General features: G+C 36.8%; 2 protein-coding genes across 2 annotated transcripts; both read left to right on the top strand.

The window, feature by feature from the left end:
* Positions 1 to 2431: 2431 nt before the first annotated feature.
* LOC143548693 (zinc finger protein CONSTANS-LIKE 14-like) lies at positions 2432 to 6870 on the top strand. Its single transcript, XM_077039790.1, has 4 exons — positions 2432 to 3231; positions 3420 to 3593; positions 5073 to 5314; positions 6484 to 6870. Exons 1-4 carry the CDS (start codon positions 2476 to 2478, stop codon positions 6572 to 6574), a joined length of 1263 nt encoding a protein of 420 aa, XP_076895905.1. The 5' UTR covers positions 2432 to 2475; the 3' UTR covers positions 6575 to 6870.
* Positions 6871 to 7841: 971 nt separating this feature from the next.
* On the top strand, positions 7842 to 9705 carry LOC143548394 (uncharacterized). Its single transcript, XM_077039580.1, has 7 exons — positions 7842 to 8052; positions 8197 to 8271; positions 8437 to 8622; positions 8699 to 8795; positions 8887 to 8953; positions 9443 to 9541; positions 9610 to 9705. The coding sequence occupies exons 1-7, from the start codon at positions 7851 to 7853 to the stop codon at positions 9703 to 9705; spliced, it is 822 nt and encodes a 273-aa protein (XP_076895695.1). The 5' UTR covers positions 7842 to 7850.
* Positions 9706 to 21499: the final 11794 nt, after the last annotated feature.

Here is a 21499-nt window from a genome sequence, read left to right as displayed (position 1 = left end):
AGTGAAATTGCACTAATTTTGACGTTATTTTACTAATCTCGTGAAAATAACGTTAAAAGTGACGGACGGTTAATCAGGCATCATGTAGTGGCGTTGATAGCTGAAAGATAAGGGTACATGCACCGATCAGCCGGTGTCCCGATGATTGAGTGCTATGTGCCTTATGTCCAAGGCTTGATGCAAAACTACTATCGAGCCGGGGATCTCACCGGAAGCAGCCTCTCTATCCCTATGGGGTAGAGGTAAGGCTGCCTACATCTTACCCTCCTCAGACCCTACCATAGCTTTGCTATTGGTGGGATATACTGAGTACGATGATGATGATCATCGTTCATCAACCCTTCACCTCCGCCCATCAACCACACCCGCCGGATGATCTAGTGGTGAAGATTTGACAATACCGACCCGAGACTGGTGATCGAAATTACAAGACCTGAACAGCAATTGACCAATTCACAAACACAAATCATTGCGATTCAACCAATCTTCGTCTTTCTCCACCATTTTGTTCACCATTTATTCATTTTAACAGGTAATTGTTTTATTTTTGTCCATAAAAATGTTTTTTGTTTTTCCCTTAACGATTATATTCATGAAGAGTTTGTAATTTAGGTGTGATTCTTGTTTAAACTTTTTGTTAGGAACTCAATTCAATCCAAATTTGTAATTCTGCAATAATTTTGTTAAGTGCATACCACCTGTTTGATGAAATGTCTAAATGAAGTTATGCTTGAAATAACTTGCTTGATTGATTGTATAATTCAGTTTTCATGATGATTTTATTGTTGTTGGAAATTAACCTTTGAATAGGTAAGCAAGATAGGCACACATACCTTTCATTTATTAATTGATTAATGCTTGATATTCGGTCTCGGCAGGGTTGGGTTAGCCGTGTTAGAGGCCTAAAGCTAACTAAAAAATTAAGGCATTTTTCCAAAAGTCATTTTATGAACACTCCTCTTTTGCCTGGGTTTGAAACCAATCGTTTTACATTAGTTGGCTAACTTTTACGTTATCATATAGGCAAAAATAAATCATGTGTGCGGGTTATTTGAAGCATTTTTCTTCATCAAAAGTGTTATTTTTGGGGTTTCACTTTTAATGTACTTTTTTAACCCTAATGTAGTTGTTTTGGGGTTTCACAGATTTGGTGTTTTATTCATATAGTGTTTCTTAGAGATTTGCTTTATATACATGTATTTAGCATAGTTCTTTAAACGTTCCTTACTGATTTGATGTTTTATTCATGTATATACTGTTTTGCAATTTTAGTATGGTAAGGACAGTAGCATTACAGATTTTTGACTTTCTAATTCGGTTTGTTTTACAATTTTAATATATTCAGCACAGTAACGTTACGTTACAGAACATAGCATTAGTCTATCGTTTAAGGTACATATGGAAGGTATTTATCGTACCAATGTATTTAGTTACCAGCACTGATGTAAGCGTGGGCATTTTTCTTATACAAACTGAAATGCTCTCAACAATTTTATAACATTGTACACAATTTGTAAATGTAGTTGCTGTGTAAACACCATCATCGCCAACAAAGACAGAACAGCCAAAGCCGTCTTCTTTGATAAAGGTGTAACAACTGCAACATAGAAGGCCAAATAGTCTTTTTGAACAATGACAAGCTCATCATCAAACTGCACAAAAGGCTTAACTTTTTTGTAACGAAGTAGGCATACTTCGTTAAAGAACGACGGCTTAAATTTGATAGCAAACCAGTTAATGCTATGCCAAAAACATGAGCACCAACCAGGCATGCTTCAGTTACTGTGTATGCATATTTTAGGTACAAGTTCAAATTGTACGGTTCAGTGAAGACGTCGGATTAGATTTTTTAAGCTTCATTTTCATACACACTCTTACATTTTTTATATATTTTTTAAACTTCATTATATTAATGTAACTGTGCTTTGTTAGGAAAATTGTACGGTTTAGTCAAGAAGCCGGTTCAGATTGACGTTGGTTTAGTTATTGTATACAACTTTCAGTTTTAAACACACATATATTTGTGTTTTTTTATATATTTGAAACATTTTGTATATTGTTTTATTTTTAGGTATGTATATTTGTGTATTGTGTATATTTGGTTACAATAAAAGTGGGAAAAAAAAGGAAAGATATTTTGGTAGCTTATTCTACACAAAATAGTTGGTAAAATAGTTATTCTGTACAATTATTTAGAAGTCCAAACAAACAACACTTACTAGTTCAGAGTCTAATCATTCAGGTTCAACACTAAAAGAAAGAGCCCCTAACTAACCAACATTCAAACGTATCCCGGTTGACCCAATAGTAAATATCGCAACAAAACCATCCTTTTCCGCCAGCAAAAAAGCCAACTTTGTCCTTTTCCAAGCCTCTCCTCTCTTATTACAATTACAATTAACACACTGCACACCATCATCTTCATCGTCTTCTTCTTCACCACAGCTCAAAACTCTAACCCCTAAACCCTCACCAATGTCATCTCTCTGCGACTTCTGCAACGAGAAACCGGCCGTACTCTACTGCAAAGCCGATTCAGCCAAGCTCTGCTTGTTCTGCGACTCCGCCGTACACTCAGCTAACGCTCTCTCCTTAAAGCACCTCCGCTCTCAGATCTGCGATAACTGCGCCTCTGACGCCGTCTCCGTCGCCTGTTCCACCGAAAACCTCCTCCTCTGCACCGCCTGCGACCACGATTTCCACGCCGACTCCTCGGTTTCCTCCTATCACACCCGTTTCCCTGTCGATGAGATCACCGGCTGCCCCAGTGTTACCGAACTCGCTTCAATTTGGGGATTCAATCTAAAACCTTCGTTTTCGTGTGAGAATAAGTATCCTTTTCACGATTTAGCGTTAATTCGTGATAATAATAATAGTAATAATAATGATGAAACTTGTTATGATGAGGTTCCTAGTGTTAAGTGGAAACCAAGCGGTTCGGGGTGTGGAGTTTATCAGAAGGTGTTGTATAAGCAGTTGTTGGAGCTTGCGAAGGAACGGCTTGACGGAGAGGGAGCTGAATTGGGGCCTCAGACTCCGAGTGGATGTGCTCGGCCGGAGGTTTCGGAAGGGTTTGAGTTTGATGAACAGGATGAGAAGGATTTGTTGAATCAGCAAATGCCGTTGACGTATTTGCTGTTGCCGTCGCAGAATTTACCGAATTCGAATGGGAATAATGTTACCGAGTTTAGTAACATGTGGAGTTATAGCCCTAAACCCCAAACAAGTCAGGTTGGAATTAGATTAGTTTAGTTTATTTATAGAACTATTTATGCATAGTTGTTAATTGTGGAATGCTAAATAATATAATTACTGAGAGCAAATAGTTACAGAGTAGGCTATACGTATAACCGCTTGTTTTATAACATATTTGATTATTGTTTTCAATGAGACTGTCTTATTGCTATTTTGACTTGCAGATATGGGATTTTAATCTAGGAAGATCAAGGTCTCCTGAAGCAAGATGTGATAATATTGGATTTTTAATAAACAACTGTAGTGACCTTGTTGAGGATGCTTCTTTCACAACAATGGAAGTGTTAAAAGAAATGGAGGCCATAAACATGCCTATTGCCACAAATTCAGCACATAGTGTAAGTATATCCTGCACTATTTGGTGTTACATTTATATATTGCATTTTGGGAATTTGGAATTCTGCTTGTTTCATGGGAGATTATACAAGCACAACTTATATCTTTAGAGTTTAGCCACTATTTAATACACCCATTATAAATAAGACATGCATTATTACTGTGCATATTATAAAGGTGAAAGCAGCCAATAAAACTAAATAATCGTGGCTTAATAAATAATATATACTTACATGGAAATGACTTTCAATATTTGCTAACAAAATGCTAACATAAACAACTTTAATTGACCAAAGAAAAACAGAAATACGGTATTGTTGTATGAAATTGTTGATGACAGTGACACAAAGTAACCTGCAATAAATAGTCTTATTAAATCAAAAATTTCTCATAAATGATGAATAACACTCATTTAATAGTGAAAGGCATACATGTTAGGCATATTGTTTTTCATGTTAATTTAACCGGAGAAAAATACATATATAGACAATTTTTTTTGGTTAAACACAACATTTTCCTTCTATTTGCCACTTATTTGAATTGTATGTTTTAAAAATTACTTAGAACCATTTGTAGTAACAAGACTTACATCCATCAACAGATATGCCAGTCCCTGCCGTGTAGCTCAGTTGGTTAAGGGGGCGTAAGACTTGGAACAATCAACAGAGATGCCATGCATCACAAACAATGTTGCATAGTTGGATTAGTTTATTAAAACAATCAAAGATTGGTTAAATCTGGATACTTATTTTGCGTTAATAGCGTTTTTAAGAGGTAAAATAATTCTTAATTAGAGGAAAATTAGAGGAAAAATAATAAGTTTGTTGTTAACCATAACTCTTAAGGATTATGTTTACAATTAATAAAAAGTATCAATTGTAATATGTTAAATAAGAGATGCTTTATATTTACACTTTTCAGTTTGCCCAAAACTCTGTATAACTAGAATATGATAGTTCATAATATTGACAACTTTAAGGATATATTAGTTTTATGCAAAGCAAAGTTACTATCTTTACCTTCATATTTTTTATAATCGTAGATTACTTGTTTATATATTTTTTCCAATGATTATTTTCAAAGATGAATCATCTAAGAACAAGAAACATATAAATAAGTATTATATATTACTTTACTCTCTAAACTTTGAATTCTTAAAAGATATTGAACAGACTATATATTTTCCTTTTCAAAATGATAATGCCAACTATATCACTTTCTTTCAAAGTTTATCAACAAATACTCATATGAAACTATGAAAGTTTAGTTTGGAGAAATAACTAACTAACAAAAGAAGAAATGTTAATTGAGAGAAATAGGAAGGTAAGACTTCATATGACAATAACTTGGGCAGAGTTTTAAAATTCTAAAAGTTATAGGAGTTTCATCTTTAGTCTCTGTCATTAACTTTTTATTAATTTATTTATCTATTTATTTATTTATTTATTTACTTTAACCAGTATTTTAATAAAAACATGCAGATATCTGGTTGCAGATCAGCAATGGAGAGTAATACCCGACAAATAACTGGACCATCATCCGAAACAAAAATGATTGAAATCAACGGCTGTGATTCGATTATGGATGGTCAAATGATAGACAGGTTTTTAACAACCAGTCAAGGAATAGAGTTACCATCAACAACCAACATGGATGCTCAACAGTTTGCACAGAACAGAAGCAATGCAATGCTACGTTACAAGGAAAAAAAGAAAACACGAAGGTAATTTCTAATTAATTTGATAACTTCAACCCGCTTATGAGTAGACGGGTCGATTCTGGTCATGAGTCGGCAATGGGAAACAGGTAAATGTAATACTTTCAAGTTTCGACCCATTTATGAGTAAACTGGCTGGTTCTGGTTAGAGGTGTTCATGGACCTGAAAAAACAGACACGTAAGCAAAAATCCAAACCAAAATAACTGAAAGTCTGAAACCAAATTATGTTTTTGGAATTTTGGTTTGGTTTCGGTTTTCATGTATTTTAAACCGAAAAAACCACACCGAATGGGATTTACAGATTTTCAGTTTTGTTTGAATGTCAAATAATTAATAAAAGTTTAATAAATAGTGTTACCCAAATATTTTAGTTCAAATGTATTATAATCAATTAATTAACTAAAAGATTTAGGCACAAAGTTTTAGGTGCAAATTCATTGTTTTATGGCAATTTTCTTTCTCGGCCCAAAAGTTTCAAGTCCAAATGGTAAATCGAAAAAACGAAAACCGAAAGACTGAAATCCAACGGTTTTTAAACATTAAAAAACCTAATATTCAGTTTTTGAGTTGGGTTGAGCCCAAAATTGGCCCATGCACCCCCTGGTTCTGCTCTATGAGCTTGAACCGAGCTTTAACGAGCGCGAGCCTTAAAATAAGCTTATTTAATGAACGAGCCTAAGTACGAGCTTCACTTATCGAGCTCGAGTTCACTAGCGAGCCTAAGCAAGCCTTTCGTTTATATAATTTTTCGTTAATGTATTAAATAATATTTATTGTATATAAAATTATGATAAAAATAAATAAATAACCTTTACTATACTATGTATAAAAAATATATTAAAATAATTAATAAATAATATACGAGCCGAGGTTGAGCTTTAGAAGAACTCGAAATGTGCCGAGCTCAAGCTCTCATAAGTCAAAATGAGCCGAGCTTGGGCCCGGCTAGGTTCGGCTACACTCCTGAGCATAAGTCTGCAATGGGTTAAACGGGTGAAATGAATGTGTGAAATCACCCAAAGTGTATTCAAATTGCATAAAATCTTGCGTTACTTTACATAGTAACTTTTAACATAATGACAAGGGAAAAGGAAAAAGTGTAGCGTGACCCGATAAATGATAAAGTAGCCTGTTTGACTTATTCATTTTAAAGCGTGTAATAACTGTCAACAGGTACGAGAAGTGCATCCGATACGAGTCACGAAAGGCAAGGGCTGATACTAGAAAACGAGTAAAGGGCCGGTTTGTGAAGACAATTCAATGAACAATAATAATCAAAGGTTTTATTTATTAATTAATTCATGGTCAACGCCAGTAGTTTGATTAAAAAAAAATTACTTTTGTTTAGTGTTTAAAAAAAAAAGGTTGCTTGTAATGGTGATTGGTGAGTCACCGAGATTTATTTCTTGAAGCTGTGAAAAGGATGCTTGAGTTGTGACTGACCGACGAGATGCAGTGATCCTCGTCCTGTCATCATCTGCCACGAGGCAAATATACCTCGTAACTTGGGAACAACCTAGGACCAAGAGACCAGTTTGGGTGGAGCTTAAGTGTTCACATTATGGATAACTGTTTATGTTACGCAATAATAAGTATTTTATTTCATCATATTTTTAGATGCATTGCACGTTGTTGGAGCTTTATTTTGGTATTGAGTTAATTAATAATTCGTAAAGAATACTTACCAAATCCTAATTAACTTGTTAAAAACTTTGATTAAATTTAACCCGGCTATTTTGGGTTCGCTTACTTGGATAATAAAAATATGATGTAGCTTAAGTTTGCTGGTTGACTTGTATAAATGTTTCCTCTATATTTACATAAACGATAAGCTAGTCATGTAGTCGAGAGTCTCAACTTGCTCTCATTGTATCAGGATGCCCTATCAATAGGTGTATGCTATAACGAGATTATATAGACTATGTTTGTTTGTTATAAACTGGTTTAGACTACCGGGCTTAGTCAAGTTTGAGATATGAAACTCATGTTTGGACTCAATTATTAGACACACTTCAATTTAGGCAAGCAGGGTTGTTTAACCTTGGCTTGATTCGATAGATGATTTTAAGCAGCCAATGAATAGCTCCACTCGCTTACGCCAATACTTGTAGCCCGTATGTATAATGTGAATTTGGCCAACTCGACTAACAACTACTTGACTTAAAAATCTTCCAAATGATAGAAATTCGCAGTTCAAAAAATGTTATACCAAGTTGAAATATAATCTATAATATATTATGACCCACCTCACCTGGTCCTTAATCTGCGGTGACTCATCACACAAACCCATGCACATGCACATGCACATGCACATGCACATGAATGAGATCGCAGAGAGATCTGAGCTCACCTCACCCAACAATTCTTTAATCCAATCCCACCTGTCTCACCATCTCATTGCAATATCTGAGACAGCTTCAATTCGCACGAATGCCATGTGACTCCAAACCCAAGAACCTTCCTAGCTTCATTACCATTAATTTTATTTCTAGCTTTTTCTTTATTACCATCAATTCATACGCTACCAACTTCCAATCACTATGGGGTGTGCGGTTTCCGTCTACAGAGTCAGAGGTAACAAGAAGCAGATGAAGATCCCTGTAGTAACTGTGTTTGCACCTTCATTTCGTGTTCCTGCCAACTCCAGCTTTCAAAAACATCTTAAAGGAGTTGTCCCCAAGGATCTCACGGACCGGCTTACCTCTTTCCGGAATCAAATTGCTCTTCTCGCTCAAGAAACTGGTTTGATAACCTCCCTCTTATAATTGTGATTCAAAAAGGGTAGCGGCGCAGCTTGTTGCCCGTTTGCCTTTTGTTTCGATGTAATTTAATTTTTAAAAGCTTAATAAGTAAATTATACCGACGGATTTAAAATATATTATGCAGATGTTTCAGCTATTCCAGAATTAATACGGTCGTTGGAGGAGTACTTATCGCTCTTAGTTGGCCTCACTGATCAAGGTGTAGTTCGGTTCAATAATCGTTTAACTTTTTCATGTTTAAGGTTGTTATAGCGAACTCAACCCAAAAGACTAGTCTGATGAGTGATCCAATACAACATATGTGGGACGAGTCCGTTTCAGTCAATGACAAACGGTTAACCGTATTGATTTTTGTTGGAATCAGGGTTTCAAGATGCGATTGAATTCAAATGGAAAAGTTTAGACGATGGACGACAGGACATCAGTGTTGCTGATTCGTGGTTTGAATTACTAAGTGTTGTTCATATGATGGCTATGCTGACATTAATGGAGGCAAATTCGAAATTGGTTCCTGATCAATATGTTTGTAGTGAAACAGTTGAATCTACAGGTCATATAGGTGTGACCGTATCCCACCTTCAGTTTACTAAACTGTCTACTGATCCGTTATATTTTTTTAATTGCAGATGATATCAGGTCAGCTGTTGACTTGTTGGTCAAAGCAGCAGGGTACCTACAGTTCTGTCTTCATGAGATTCTTGTTCAAATTCCACCATATATAAAGTATGCTATGATTTCCGATGAACTGTAGATTTTTCAGAATTGTGCTAGTGTACTGAACCATATAATTTTTTTAATCTAATTTTATGATCAGGATGAAGCTGCCTGTAGATTTGCAAGAGAATGTACTTGAGGCTACTTACATTCAAGCATTAGGGCAGGTATATTCATTCTTATAATCTTGAAATTTTATATCTAACTTTGACCCATGTACCTGAAACTGGGTCGATTTGGGTTCTATAGCATTTCAAACGGGTTAAATTGGTTAAAATTGAAGAGCATTAAGTGGGCTGACCGGGTCAAACGGGTCTAAAGTCACCCAAAGTGTTCTTAGACGCTTAAAAGGTCATAATCACTCTATTAAAGAAAAATAGATTATTAATATAGTTTTTATAATCATATCAAATATATTAACTTTTCTTTTGATCGACGAATTTCTTTTAATCCTTTTTGACTGTGAGACTTGAACGCAAGACCTCCCCCTCCCAAACCCATGTGGTTAAAGACTTAGTCTTTGCCAATGGACCACCACCCCATTGGTAAATTAACTGTTTATACAATTATACAAAATGCACCAAGAAAGTGTTGGCGGGTCGGTTTGCATTAAAAAGCCAACCATTTTGACCGTTACCATGTTGGTTGACTTTCAGGGAACAGAAATGCAGCTTGCTTCAGCTGTTGACTGTAAAAACGCCACTTTATCCGTTAAAAGAAGACTCGCTTGCGAACAATTAAGTTATTTCAGCCAGGTACTTAATTATATCTTTGCACGCCAAAAACGACAGACCCTTACCCCCCCCCCCCCCCTGTGCAACAGGCACACTACTGCTTATCGACATGTGACAACCTTAACAGATACGGAAAGAAACATCTTAAATTTATCAAATGGAAGTACCTTGAAGCAAAGGTTTGAGTTACTAAACGAATAATATTATCAGAACTGTATCTTATGAAAACATGTTTTAACAAAAACATTGTTGTTTGACGCATGTTATAGGCCGCTGCATACTACTATCATGGTCTGATCACAGACAAGGGTACCGAACCATCCTGCCACGTCAGCGCAGTGTGTTGTTTTCTTGCTGCTGAAGAGATCTTAACCGAGAGCAAGAAGGCATGTTTAAACTTTTGCTTAACGGCTCCCATAACAAGGTTATATTTGTAACAACTTGTTTGTATGAAGTAATTAATATTTAGTTATTTATTAATTTTGATGATTATATGCAGGGCTCCAACTGCATGGGGTGCTATGAAACATTTGAATAAGAAAATTCCTGAAATTGCAGCTAAAAAGTCGCAAATGTACGCCTACCTTTTAGAGGAAGAAAAGTAAGCAATGACAGTTATTTCGGTTGGTGATAGTTTTGTTTTGAATATTAAATTTATATCTTTTGGCAAGGAAAAAAACTTGCCTCAACAGGTCAAACGAGTTGAAAGTTGAAAGTCAGTCAAAGTGTTTTCTAGTAGATAAAGCCTCTTAAATGATTTTATTCAAAATGTTAAGAATATTATTGGAAAAATATAACTTTCTATCATAGATACACATACTAATTTTGTACAAAAATGTAAAAAGTATTTGGGCAAACAAATGTTTCAACTCAATCCGACCTGCACCAAAATACCTGTTCAAGTCGAACTAGCAAACACGTTTGGCTAAAAACAGATCAGGTTCAGGTCAATCTGTTGGGTTTACCGGTTGACCCATTTAACCTGGTTATTTATAATATGTAAAAGTATGTGTTTTATTTCATGGCTGAATATTTTATACCACAACTTTAAGTTAAAGTGACAATTTGACAATAAGTTTCATAATTAAGCATGACTTTCTATTATTTTTTATGTAATTTGTAATATCATTAATTTATTAGAACACAAAAAGTAACATTAAAACATAAAAAAATTTGTTGCAACGGATCGTGCTTATATGCCTGACATGATATTTGGGATCATGTCGTGATTAGATTCGTGTCGAATTGAATCCAAACCACGAGCCCGACCCGGTTTGCACCTATAATTTGCATGCTGATGGGACCCACGATTGATGCAGGAGTCTGCAAGTGTTACCAGAACTGCCTGAGTTTGAGCTATCATTAAAAGCAGACGAATATCAAATGCCGAATAAAGATGCTGCATGGGAGAGTGAAAAATGGAAGATACCGGCTCAAACACTTAAAACTCATTTAACAGATGATGAAGAAGATGATAAATAAAGCTATGAAGCAGTATCATTGGTTGGTTTTCACAAGAATATGCAAATTACTGTGTATAGGAAGATAATATTTATGTGTATGATTGATATGAGCTTTAATGCAGTGGACCTACTTTATCCCTTTTAGTCCAATTAACCTCAGGGTATGTGTCTGAACTCCAACGCCCTACTTGATATAGAATTTTTGCAATTGAAAACTAATAAAAAGGCTTCATTATTGCAATTAGATGTTATATTTATAAAGGGGTATTGGATTTTAATAATCTCCATTTTGATGTGTTGGCCAACATTAAGCGCAACTTTAAGAAATATAGCAAGATAGTCTCAACTCTAAACATATTTTCCTTTGCCGAACATTTTTGCTAAAAATGTTATATACGTTGCATAAATTTAAAGACATAACTATTAAATGCTGTTAATCCTTAATAAAATAATCATTCACATTTACGTTCTTACCCAACAATTTTTATAACAACTAGTTGCTTTAAACTCGTGCATTGTGACAGGAATGTAACGGGAACTTAGTCTAAATCTGTTTGGTTCGTTACAACATCAGTTTTGTTCTTTACAGTATCGGTTAAATTGCAAAAAGATTTAACCAAACTATTTAACCTAAGGGTCTAAAGTTGCCAAACAGAAAAAGTTTTAAAAACCAAAAAGGGAAAAAGGAATGATGAAGGGATTTTGAAGTCTAGTCATCCTAGGGCTGCTCAAAAAGCTCACGGCTCGAAGCTCGCACGAAAAAAGCTCGGAGAAAGCTCGCTCGAAATCGGCTCGATTGTAATCGAGCCGAGCCGAGCTCGACTCGATCTTTAAACGAGCTGAGCCTGAGCTAGCCCTGGCTCGACTCGAGCTCGCTCGATAGGCTCAAACTATTTTATTTTAATTTATTATATTTATATATATTATATATACATTCATTTAATTATCTAGCCCAATCCTTTCTTAACCCAATACAAACCTAAACCACAAGTCCACAACCCAATTCAACACATCAGACATTCAGTACACCACCGATGTTATCTTCAAAGTTCAAACCCTAATCTGAATATCACCTCTCACGCCGTTCAAAATACCCCCACCCCACACACACGCTACATGTTGTTGGCTGATCTGCACGCTGCTGGCTGCTCCGCACGGCGCACGCTGGCTGCCGGCCTTCCGCATTTCTGCAAGCTTCCGTCACGACGCTGAAGGTAATCCACCAAATCCTATTTCTTGAGTGCAATTTCTTCATATTTAGGTTTATTATTATCGAGCCGAGCCGAGCCGAGCTTGAGCTCACAATTTCAGCTCGATTGAGTATCGAGCTCGAGCGGAGCCAGCTCGATTGATTATCGAGCTTGAGCTAGCCTTGGCTTGGGCTCGGCTCGGCTCGGCTCGAGAACAGGCCTAAGTCATCCTATTACCATTACTTCAAGATTTATTCAACACAAACTTAGGGCAAGAGGGGTGTTTCACTAAACTAATATAATACCCACAAATCCCCTAATGCCATGTCAATTTCATATTTTTAGTACCCTAATACCCATAAATAATTAGGGGTACTCCACTCAACTACCACAAAACTTTATTTTTTTTCATTTTTAGATTAAACCAAAAATTATAAATAAAACCAGATTAAAATTTTTTAATATCATTCAATTAATACTTAAAAATAAGTATTACAAACCATGCATGAAGAGTTTAAAATTGCATGTCCAACCACATATTTCTGTTATTTGGTGTTTTTGTTCTAGAGTTTTTTGCAACATTTCTCCGGTCAATTGGTTGTGGGGGCGAGTAAAAACCTTCATCTCCTTATCAAACATAACCATGTTCATTGGCTCTCTTTGTTTCGCTAGGAACTCGATGGCCTCGCTTACCTTCTTGTTCACTTCGATATATCATTTCTTTTCGATGTACTCACGAAGAGTATCATTTCATTTTTGGTTCCCATTGAGTTTGATGACGTGGCCATCTTTCCTTTTTGACACGACCTTGTTGGCGTCGGGTCTTCATCTAGGTCCGACATACCCGGATCCGCGAAGAAGCTCCAGGACTCTGACGTCCTTCCTCTTTTCTCGAAATTACTACCCGAGTCTTCACCCATCATTGGTACCAAGTCTCATTTTGCATGTACTTTTCATTAATACCGTCTATTTTGGTCGTTAACTCAGTGGCAAAACGATTTCTTATTTATTTTTTAATTTCTCATTTCTTTTAACCCCTTTATATCAGTTTACATATTAACTAAACCCTAACACAAAATTCATTCCTCAAACTCAATCAAAAACTTAATCTACACTCAAACTCAATCAAACTCGGAATTTGGATTCTTCGTATAACCTCTCAGAATGTTATTTGTGTTGAGCAATGTTCCACGCATACATGTGAAGAATCAAAGAACCCTAATTCTAAATTTGTTTGAGTTTGAGCATCGACTAAGCTATCGATTGAGTTTGAGAAATGAATTTGTGTTAGGGCTTAGTTAACATCATAAACTGATATAAAGGGTTAAAAGAAATAAAAAATTAAAAAAATAATTACAAAATGATTGTTTTACTCTGATTTAACGGCCAAAATAGATGTGTTTAGTGAAAAGTACGAAAATTTTATGATTCTTGAAACATCAAGTGTTTAGTTGCAAACAATTAAAAAATGTACCAAAATTGTGTAGTTGGCTAAACCTCATACATAAAAATGACATTTAACTCGAAGTTCAAAAAATGAGAAATTAAAACAAATACGAAATGACCGTTTTACCCCTGACTTTACGGACAAAATAGACGGGGTTAGAAAAAAGTACTAAAATGACATGTTTTTGAAACGTGAAGTATCTAGTTGCAATGAATTAAAAAATGGTATTAAAGTTGCGTAATTGAAGAAACCACGTATATGAAAATGACACTTAACTCTATATTAAATTACAAAATAAATTTACCGCTTTAATTCAATATCCATTGAACTTGGTCATTTTGGGCCTCTTATGTTCGGGTATTTTGTATATATATTAGTGTTTTAATTATGCAATTTATTGAGTATATTGCTAGAACTTTGTTACTTCATACGTGCTTTTGTATTTCAGGTCATTGATCGTTAAATATGCTAAATTGGAGACTTGTACGAGAATGGAATGAAGTCTCGGGAAGATCGGAGTCGTTACACAAGTGTTGGAAACAAAGAGAAACAAATTGGTTGAAATTCAGCACCTAAAGTAAGCTACTCTGGGATCAGAGTAGCCTACTCCGATGCCAAATTAGCTCAGAGTAAGGCAGTTAGATTTCAGAGTAAGGCAGTCAGATTTTAGAGTAAGGGATTTCCACCCAGAATAAGCTACACCAAGGGTCAGAGTAGCTTACGCTGGGTCGCAAAATTCATTTTTGAAGCATGGGCCCAGCTGCTATATAAAAGGAAAAACCCTAGATTGTAAAGTGGATGATTCCAACCTTTTTGGGGACGAACTTTGGCCATTTTGGGAGCTCCATAACACCTCCAATCACTACAAAATCCATGTTTCATCATTCGGAATCAAGAATTGAAGATCATATGATGACCATGAGCGGCTAATCTACTCGAATCATACCCGGGATGTAGAGTATTGTATTTTTCAGTTTTCTCATGTGTTTTAGAACGAATGATTTGTAATTGTCTTTGATTAATCTATGAGTATTGATGTCTAATATTATTGTGCATTCAGTTGGTTTAGGTTTATTTCGATCAGAACGATTAGTTTGCCAGTTGTTATGATAATTGCTTATAGGGTTGCTTGATTAGTTTAAATATGATGAAGCATACAATTGCCCTTACTTGAGTCACATTGGCAGGGACTGTTTTATAACCAGTGCCGTGTGTTAGCGATTGTTGACGCCTAAGGTTTAACTCGTTAATCAATCTGATTTGATCTTTGACAATTATTCTGTTAAATGAACATGAGATTACTGTTTTGTTACATACTTGAAACCCAGGTGTGATTTGTCTTTTTTATTGATTGAACTTTTCTTAATCTGTTTGCTTATTATTAAAATCAACTCTTTGCTAGTGTGATCAGCACTCTTGTAAGCTACTTCATAATTTTAGGAAATGATTGCACGTTACATTGACCATATACTCCTGGTGGATACGATACCTGACTTACCCTAGCTACTTAGGTTAATTAGGTTTTTGCATGACTCAAACGACGGTCATCAAATTGGCGCTGTTGCCGAGGAGTTAGTGCACTTAGTGTTTTTGTGATTAATTGATTTCTTAGTTTAATTTAGTTGTTAATTTTATTTTAGCTTAGTTTACTTTATTTTTCCATTTTACGCGGGGTGTGTTATTTGTGCAGGTAATAGGTTTATGCACACCCGCAATTCACGAGGTGGTTCTCCATTAAGTTATGCGCCAGAAATTGAACGTTTAGCTCGACATAATCGAGCTCAGATCAGAAATTCAGAAATAGAAGGTCAGAACCAAAATCAAAACCAAAATGCACCACCCGAGAACAACATTTTCCAACCCGAACAGAATCCACCAAATAACCAAAATCCACCCAATAATGACCAGTTACCACCAATAAACACAAATCAGTAACCCCAAAATTCAACCCGACAATCCAGAAACCGAAACCGAAACCATGACAAACCCGGGCTATTAGCCTTGAACAATACCCCTCGTCACGACAGCCGATTATTCGAGATTTTGACCATGTCAGTATTCATACTGAAGAAGAAGAAGAGGAAGATGAGGAGGATCGGGAACCAAGGAATAAAGGCAGTAATGGGGATGATTGGAGAATTAGAAGGAATGACGGGTTTGAACCGAGAAATGAAGAAGCGGGTTTGCGTGTTGAAGAGGTTGAGGAACCGGTTAGAGTGAGAGGTGATAGATGGAGGAACTGACACCGAGACAGAGAGGGTATTGGAAGATTTTGGGAGAAACATAGACTGCCGATTCAGGTTAACAGAGGGGGTTTTGAGGAACCACGGGCCAGACGAAGGAATTATGGGCCTCCGGTTCTTGATGTAAATAGCCGATTCAGACTGGCTATTTTAGATGGTGCCTCACCGATTGCCCCACAGGTTCATGAGCCAGGAAATCCGACATTTAAATCTCGTCCGTCTTACATTAATATTGTGCCTCATTTTCACGGACTGGGATCTGAAGACCCGTATTCACATTTGTCAGATTTTACAGCTATTTGCGGTTCTATCGGGGATGGTACATATTATTAGGATGAGGTTCGGTTGTGTTTGTTCCAGTTTTCACTAAAAGACAAAGCCAAACAATGGTTCAACTCGCTACCGATGCACAGTATTGAGAACTAGGGTGAGATGCAACAGGTTTTCCTTAACGAGTACTATTCACAGTCGAAGACTAGCGAAGCCCGGATTGAGATTCGATATTTTTCACAGTTACCGGGTGAGTTGTTTCATGAGGCCTTTACTCGTTACAAGGAAATGATTAGGAAGTGCCCGCACCATCAGATTGAGTTGTGGTAATTGGTTAAGGGTTTTGTTGACGGGTTGACATATGAGGACAGAAAACATTTGAAAGCCTCTTGTAATAGTAAGTTGTTGAATCAACCCGACGAAGATGAGTGGGATTTTTTGGAGTTTATGTGTGAAGATTCCAAGTTAGAGACAGCTTGTAACATCACGAAAATTTTGGTCTGAATTTGACAAATAATAAAGGTAAGGGACTAAAATTATTCATGGAATAAGTAATGGGCAAAATAAGATAAAGAATAAAAATAAGCTTATGTTAAGGAATGCAGTAAGGAGACTCCATCCCACATCAGAGAAAGGAAGAAATATAAATCACTTTATAAGGAGGGCATTTCCCATGATAATGTTCTTAAGTGGCCAACCACTCTCCCTAGTCCTAGCGGAGGGTGCGAAGCACCCGACGTTCATGGGCGATGGGCGCAATGTGGCGCTTTGATGGCACACTTTGCACTTCACACGCTCGCATCGCCGCGAGCCGCCTTTGTATTTTTGGATGATGAGACAAAGTCAAGATATAGCAAGTTACCAAAAGATCAGGGACTAAAAGTGAACAGATTTAAAAGATCAGGACATGTCACGGGATACGTGTCACCACACGGTGACACGTGGCAGGCCTAGGTGACACGTGGCAGGTCTATGCGGCGACTTAGCGAAGCTAGTGCAACTTCGCGATACGCAAAGCAGCTTCGCGAAGATGCAGGAAAATTTCTATAAATAGGTCAGCCATGGGGGTGTTCTTACTCATCCTCACACACTCCAAAAAACATACTTAACCTCGATAAGCATGCCACGACCCCGATATGGCGATATCCTGACAAGTCTTACCTCGAAATACGTGCCATAACTCTACCTAGTTACTCTCTCGACCTCCCTCCAAGTAGAAGTGCGGTCCAAGTAGAGCATAGGCGTTTCGAGTAATAAGCCACTCAAGGTAGGGGTTCTACCCAATTATTTTATTATAAATGTCTTAGGCCCTAGTCAGGGATATAGCATGTACCTTGATTTTGTAAAGTGGAAATAAGATTCCATAAAGTCGAGATTATAGATAAAATAATACTTCTTTATTATATATAAAGATTTTATTAAGTATTTCTTATAATAAAAGAAAGTTGAAATATATCTTTCTTCACGAAGAAGAAACAAAGGTTTATAAGTGATTAACAAGAAATGACTAGAGGTCCTTATATTTTTAATGAGATAAAATGTCAAGGTAAAGGTTATGCAATCGGACTAAAGGTCTGAAGCTAGATCGTTGATCTAGTACTTATAAAATGTTATTCTCGTACTATAGGTCCGAGCTAACAAGACAAATTGGTGAGAAACACTAACCAAGAAGAAAGGTGAATGCGTCCAACTTTTTATAAAACAAGTCTTGAATGTTTGCATGGGATTAAATCCCTAAAACTTTATAAAAAAGGTAATGCTGGCCCTCAGGCTATTGTATACGTTTGTCTGGATCCTTACATACGTGGGTAGACGGTGGGCACACCGCACCACACTTGCTAATACCTCCGCCACGTTGGGCCGGACCTAAGTAATGCCCGAGAGGGGATTATCTCGTGTATATTGATAGTTGCTAAGACCTCGATGCTCCGGTATCGCTGAGAGGTTTCAAGTATAACTGGAGGTTTATAATAGTATATTTAACTTGGTTGTTTCCTAAGCCATGATGGGCCGGGTCATAAGATACCCGAGGGGATAACTAAAGTAACTTAATTGTTTTATGTTAGCGTGTTCACCAGCATGTGTTGCTGACGTATTTTTATAACTGTTTTACAGGTAATGGAGAATAGGTGTTTGGAGACAAGAGTTAGCCGTTAGACGATCTGATGGCTCAATGGATGTTTTATTATTAAAATAATGTAAATCGAAGTTTCATTTTCCAAACACTTTTGTATAAATCAAACTGGTGTTTTAAAACCCCGTCTTATGAATATAATATTATTTTATTAAAGTCTTCCGCTTTACAACCTTAAACTCTGATATATTTACAAAACAGGTACCAACGTTAGGTGTCACGCCCAGGCCCTGAGCCGAGGTGTGACAATTGTTGGTATCAGAGCCATCGATCTTAGCGAATTAGATATATAAGTATACCTAAGCTTTGATCAGAAATATTTATTATTTTATTATATAAGGATAAGATAGGTTGGTATTCTTTCCTATCCCTTATCATTCTAATCTTTTCTATCCCTTATCATTATAATCCTCATAGATGTCGATATTCAAGAAGATGATAGAATCCTTCTACGAAGAAATGAGACAAGCTGGACATCCAGAACCCATCGTTCCTCCCGATGGTCAAAGTGATGAATACTATGCTAACTTCTTCGACCAAGACAGACCCCTCACACCAGTGGTTCCATATGGGAATCAACCCATTTACTTCCCAGGCACAGAGCAAATGCCTATCAACATTCCAAGTGACCGCCATCCCCGAAGAATCATCCTTCCAATAATATGGAGATTGATGAGCTAGCTAAGACCAATCCTAAGGATGGTACCCCAAGTTGGATGCAGATTTACTCTGACCCAAGAACCGCAGTTTACAACCCCACAGATTCTCCTCATTCTATTTCAGGACCATCAAGGAGACCCAAGATGAGAGTGATATAACCGGAGACCATTCGGATTGAGGTGAATAAGAGAAATGTGGAAGTTGAACCAGAAGAAGACCCCGAGGAGGAAGTTGAAGAGGAGTCGGAAGAAGAATCAGAAGAAGAATCGGAAGAAGACCTAGAAGAAGAAGATCCAGAGGAAGAGATTTCAAAGGAGATGAGCATTGATGAGAGGAACCCTGAGGTGCAAAACTCAGGATGTGACTGTCCACCAACTATGGGTTGCCAGCAACCATTGCTTCACCTGTGCCCTCATTATGATCCACAAGATCCATATGTCCAAGCACTTACAGGTAGTTTTCCACCTTTCACTGGTGTCGTTCCAACCATCTCGGAACAAGCAGAGGAAATCAGGCAGCAAGAAGAGGATGCGGAAGTTTTTCACAATATGCCAATTGAATCCAGTCCACCACTGCAGTGTCCAAGAAACCATTTTGATATAGTCATGATGGAGTATCGTGATCCACCGCCCCAGTACGGGTATCCAAATCTCATCCCTCAGTCTCAGGAAGAGCATTTGGATCGGGCACTGCATGAGATGGATGAATTCACTACAAATAAAAAACCATTTAATGGCACACAAAAGTGTCACAAGAAACCAAAGAAGTGCTACTAAAGAACCCTAATGGAATGAGAGACACACAAAAAAAGTGTCACTAGAAGCGCTACCACTAAAGCCTTTTAGTGACACTTATTTCGTCTGCCACTAAAACATTTTGGACTTTTAGTGACTCTTTTGTCATATGCCATTAAAAATATTTCGGACTTTTAGTGGCACTTTTTTTCGTACGCCACTACAAACCTTTAGACTTTAGTGACACTTTTTTTCTTCTGCCACTACAACTTTTGACTGTAAGTGACACTTTTTGGTGCTGCCACTACAACTTTTGACTTTTAGTGGCACTTTACTTTTTCTACCACTACAAACGCTCAGGGCTTAGTGGCACCTTTTAACAATATAAATTAAAAAATAAAACTCTTAAATATAGAAATCACAATGCTTTAACCACAATTAAAGTTCGATTAGATTCAAACACATAACAAATGTCTAATAACTTTCAAATCAAGTTAAAATATCAAGCGGCTAATCTACTCGAATCATACCCGGGATGTAGAGTATTGTATTTTTCAGTTTTCTCATGTGTTTTAGAACGAATGATTTGTAATTGTCTTTGATTAATCTATGAGTATTGATGTCTAATATTATTGTGCATTCAGTTGGTTTAGGTTTATTTCGATCAGAACGATTAGTTTGCCAGTTGTTATGATAATTGCTTATAGGGTTGCTTGATTAGTTTAAATATGATGAAGCATACAATTGCCCTTACTTGAGTCACATTGGCAGGGACTGTTTTATAACCAGTGCCGTGTGTTAGCGATTGTTGACGCCTAAGGTTTAACTCGTTAATCAATCTGATTTGATCTTTGACAATTATTCTGTTAAATGAACATGAGATTACTGTTTTGTTACATACTTGAAACCCAGGTGTGATTTGTCTTTTTTATTGATTGAACTTTTCTTAATCTGTTTGCTTATTATTAAAATCAACTCTTTGCTAGTGTGATCAGCACTCTTGTAAGCTACTTCATAATTTTAGGAAATGATTGCACGTTACATTGACCACATACTCCTGGTGGATACGATACCTGACTTACCCTAGCTACTTAGGTTAATTAGGTTTTTGCATGACTCAAACGACGGTCATCAAATTGGCGCTGTTGCCGAGGAGTTAGTGCACTTAGTGTTTTTGTGATTAATTGATTTCTTAGTTTAATTTAGTTGTTAATTTTATTTTAGCTTAGTTTACTTTATTTTTCCATTTTACGCGGGGTGTGTTATTTGTGCAGGTAATAGGTTTATGCACACCCGCAATTCACGAGGTGGTTCTCCATTAAGTTATGCGCCAGAAATTGAACGTTTAGCTCGACATAATCGAGCTCAGATCAGAAATTCAGAAATAGAAGGTCAGAACCAAAATCAAAACCAAAATGCACCACCCGAGAACAACATTTTCCAACCCGAACAGAATCCACCAAATAACCAAAATCCACCCAATAATGACCAGTTACCACCAATAAACACAAATCAGCAACCCCAAAATTCAACCCGACAATCCAGAAACCGAAACCGAAACCATGACAAACCCGGGCTATTAGCCTTGAACAATACCCCTCGTCACGACAGCCGATTATTCGAGATTTTGACCATGTCAGTATTCATACTGAAGAAGAAGAAGAAGAGGAAGATGAGGAGGATCGGGAACCAAGGAATAAAGGCAGTAATGGGGATGATTGGAGAATTAGAAGGAATGACGAGTTTGAACCGAGAAATGAAGAAGCGAGTTTGCGTGTTGAAGAGGTTGAGGAACCGGTTAGAGTGAGAGGTGATAGATGGAGGAACTGAAACCGAGA

Source organism: Bidens hawaiensis, unplaced genomic scaffold (genome assembly GCF_021521415.1).
Source record: "Bidens hawaiensis isolate Kalapana, Puna unplaced genomic scaffold, B.hawaiensis_p1.1 tig00000935_1, whole genome shotgun sequence".
In the NCBI taxonomy this organism is placed as follows: Eukaryota; Viridiplantae; Streptophyta; class Magnoliopsida; order Asterales; family Asteraceae; genus Bidens; species Bidens hawaiensis.
This window is presented reverse-complemented; position numbering and strand designations above follow the sequence as displayed.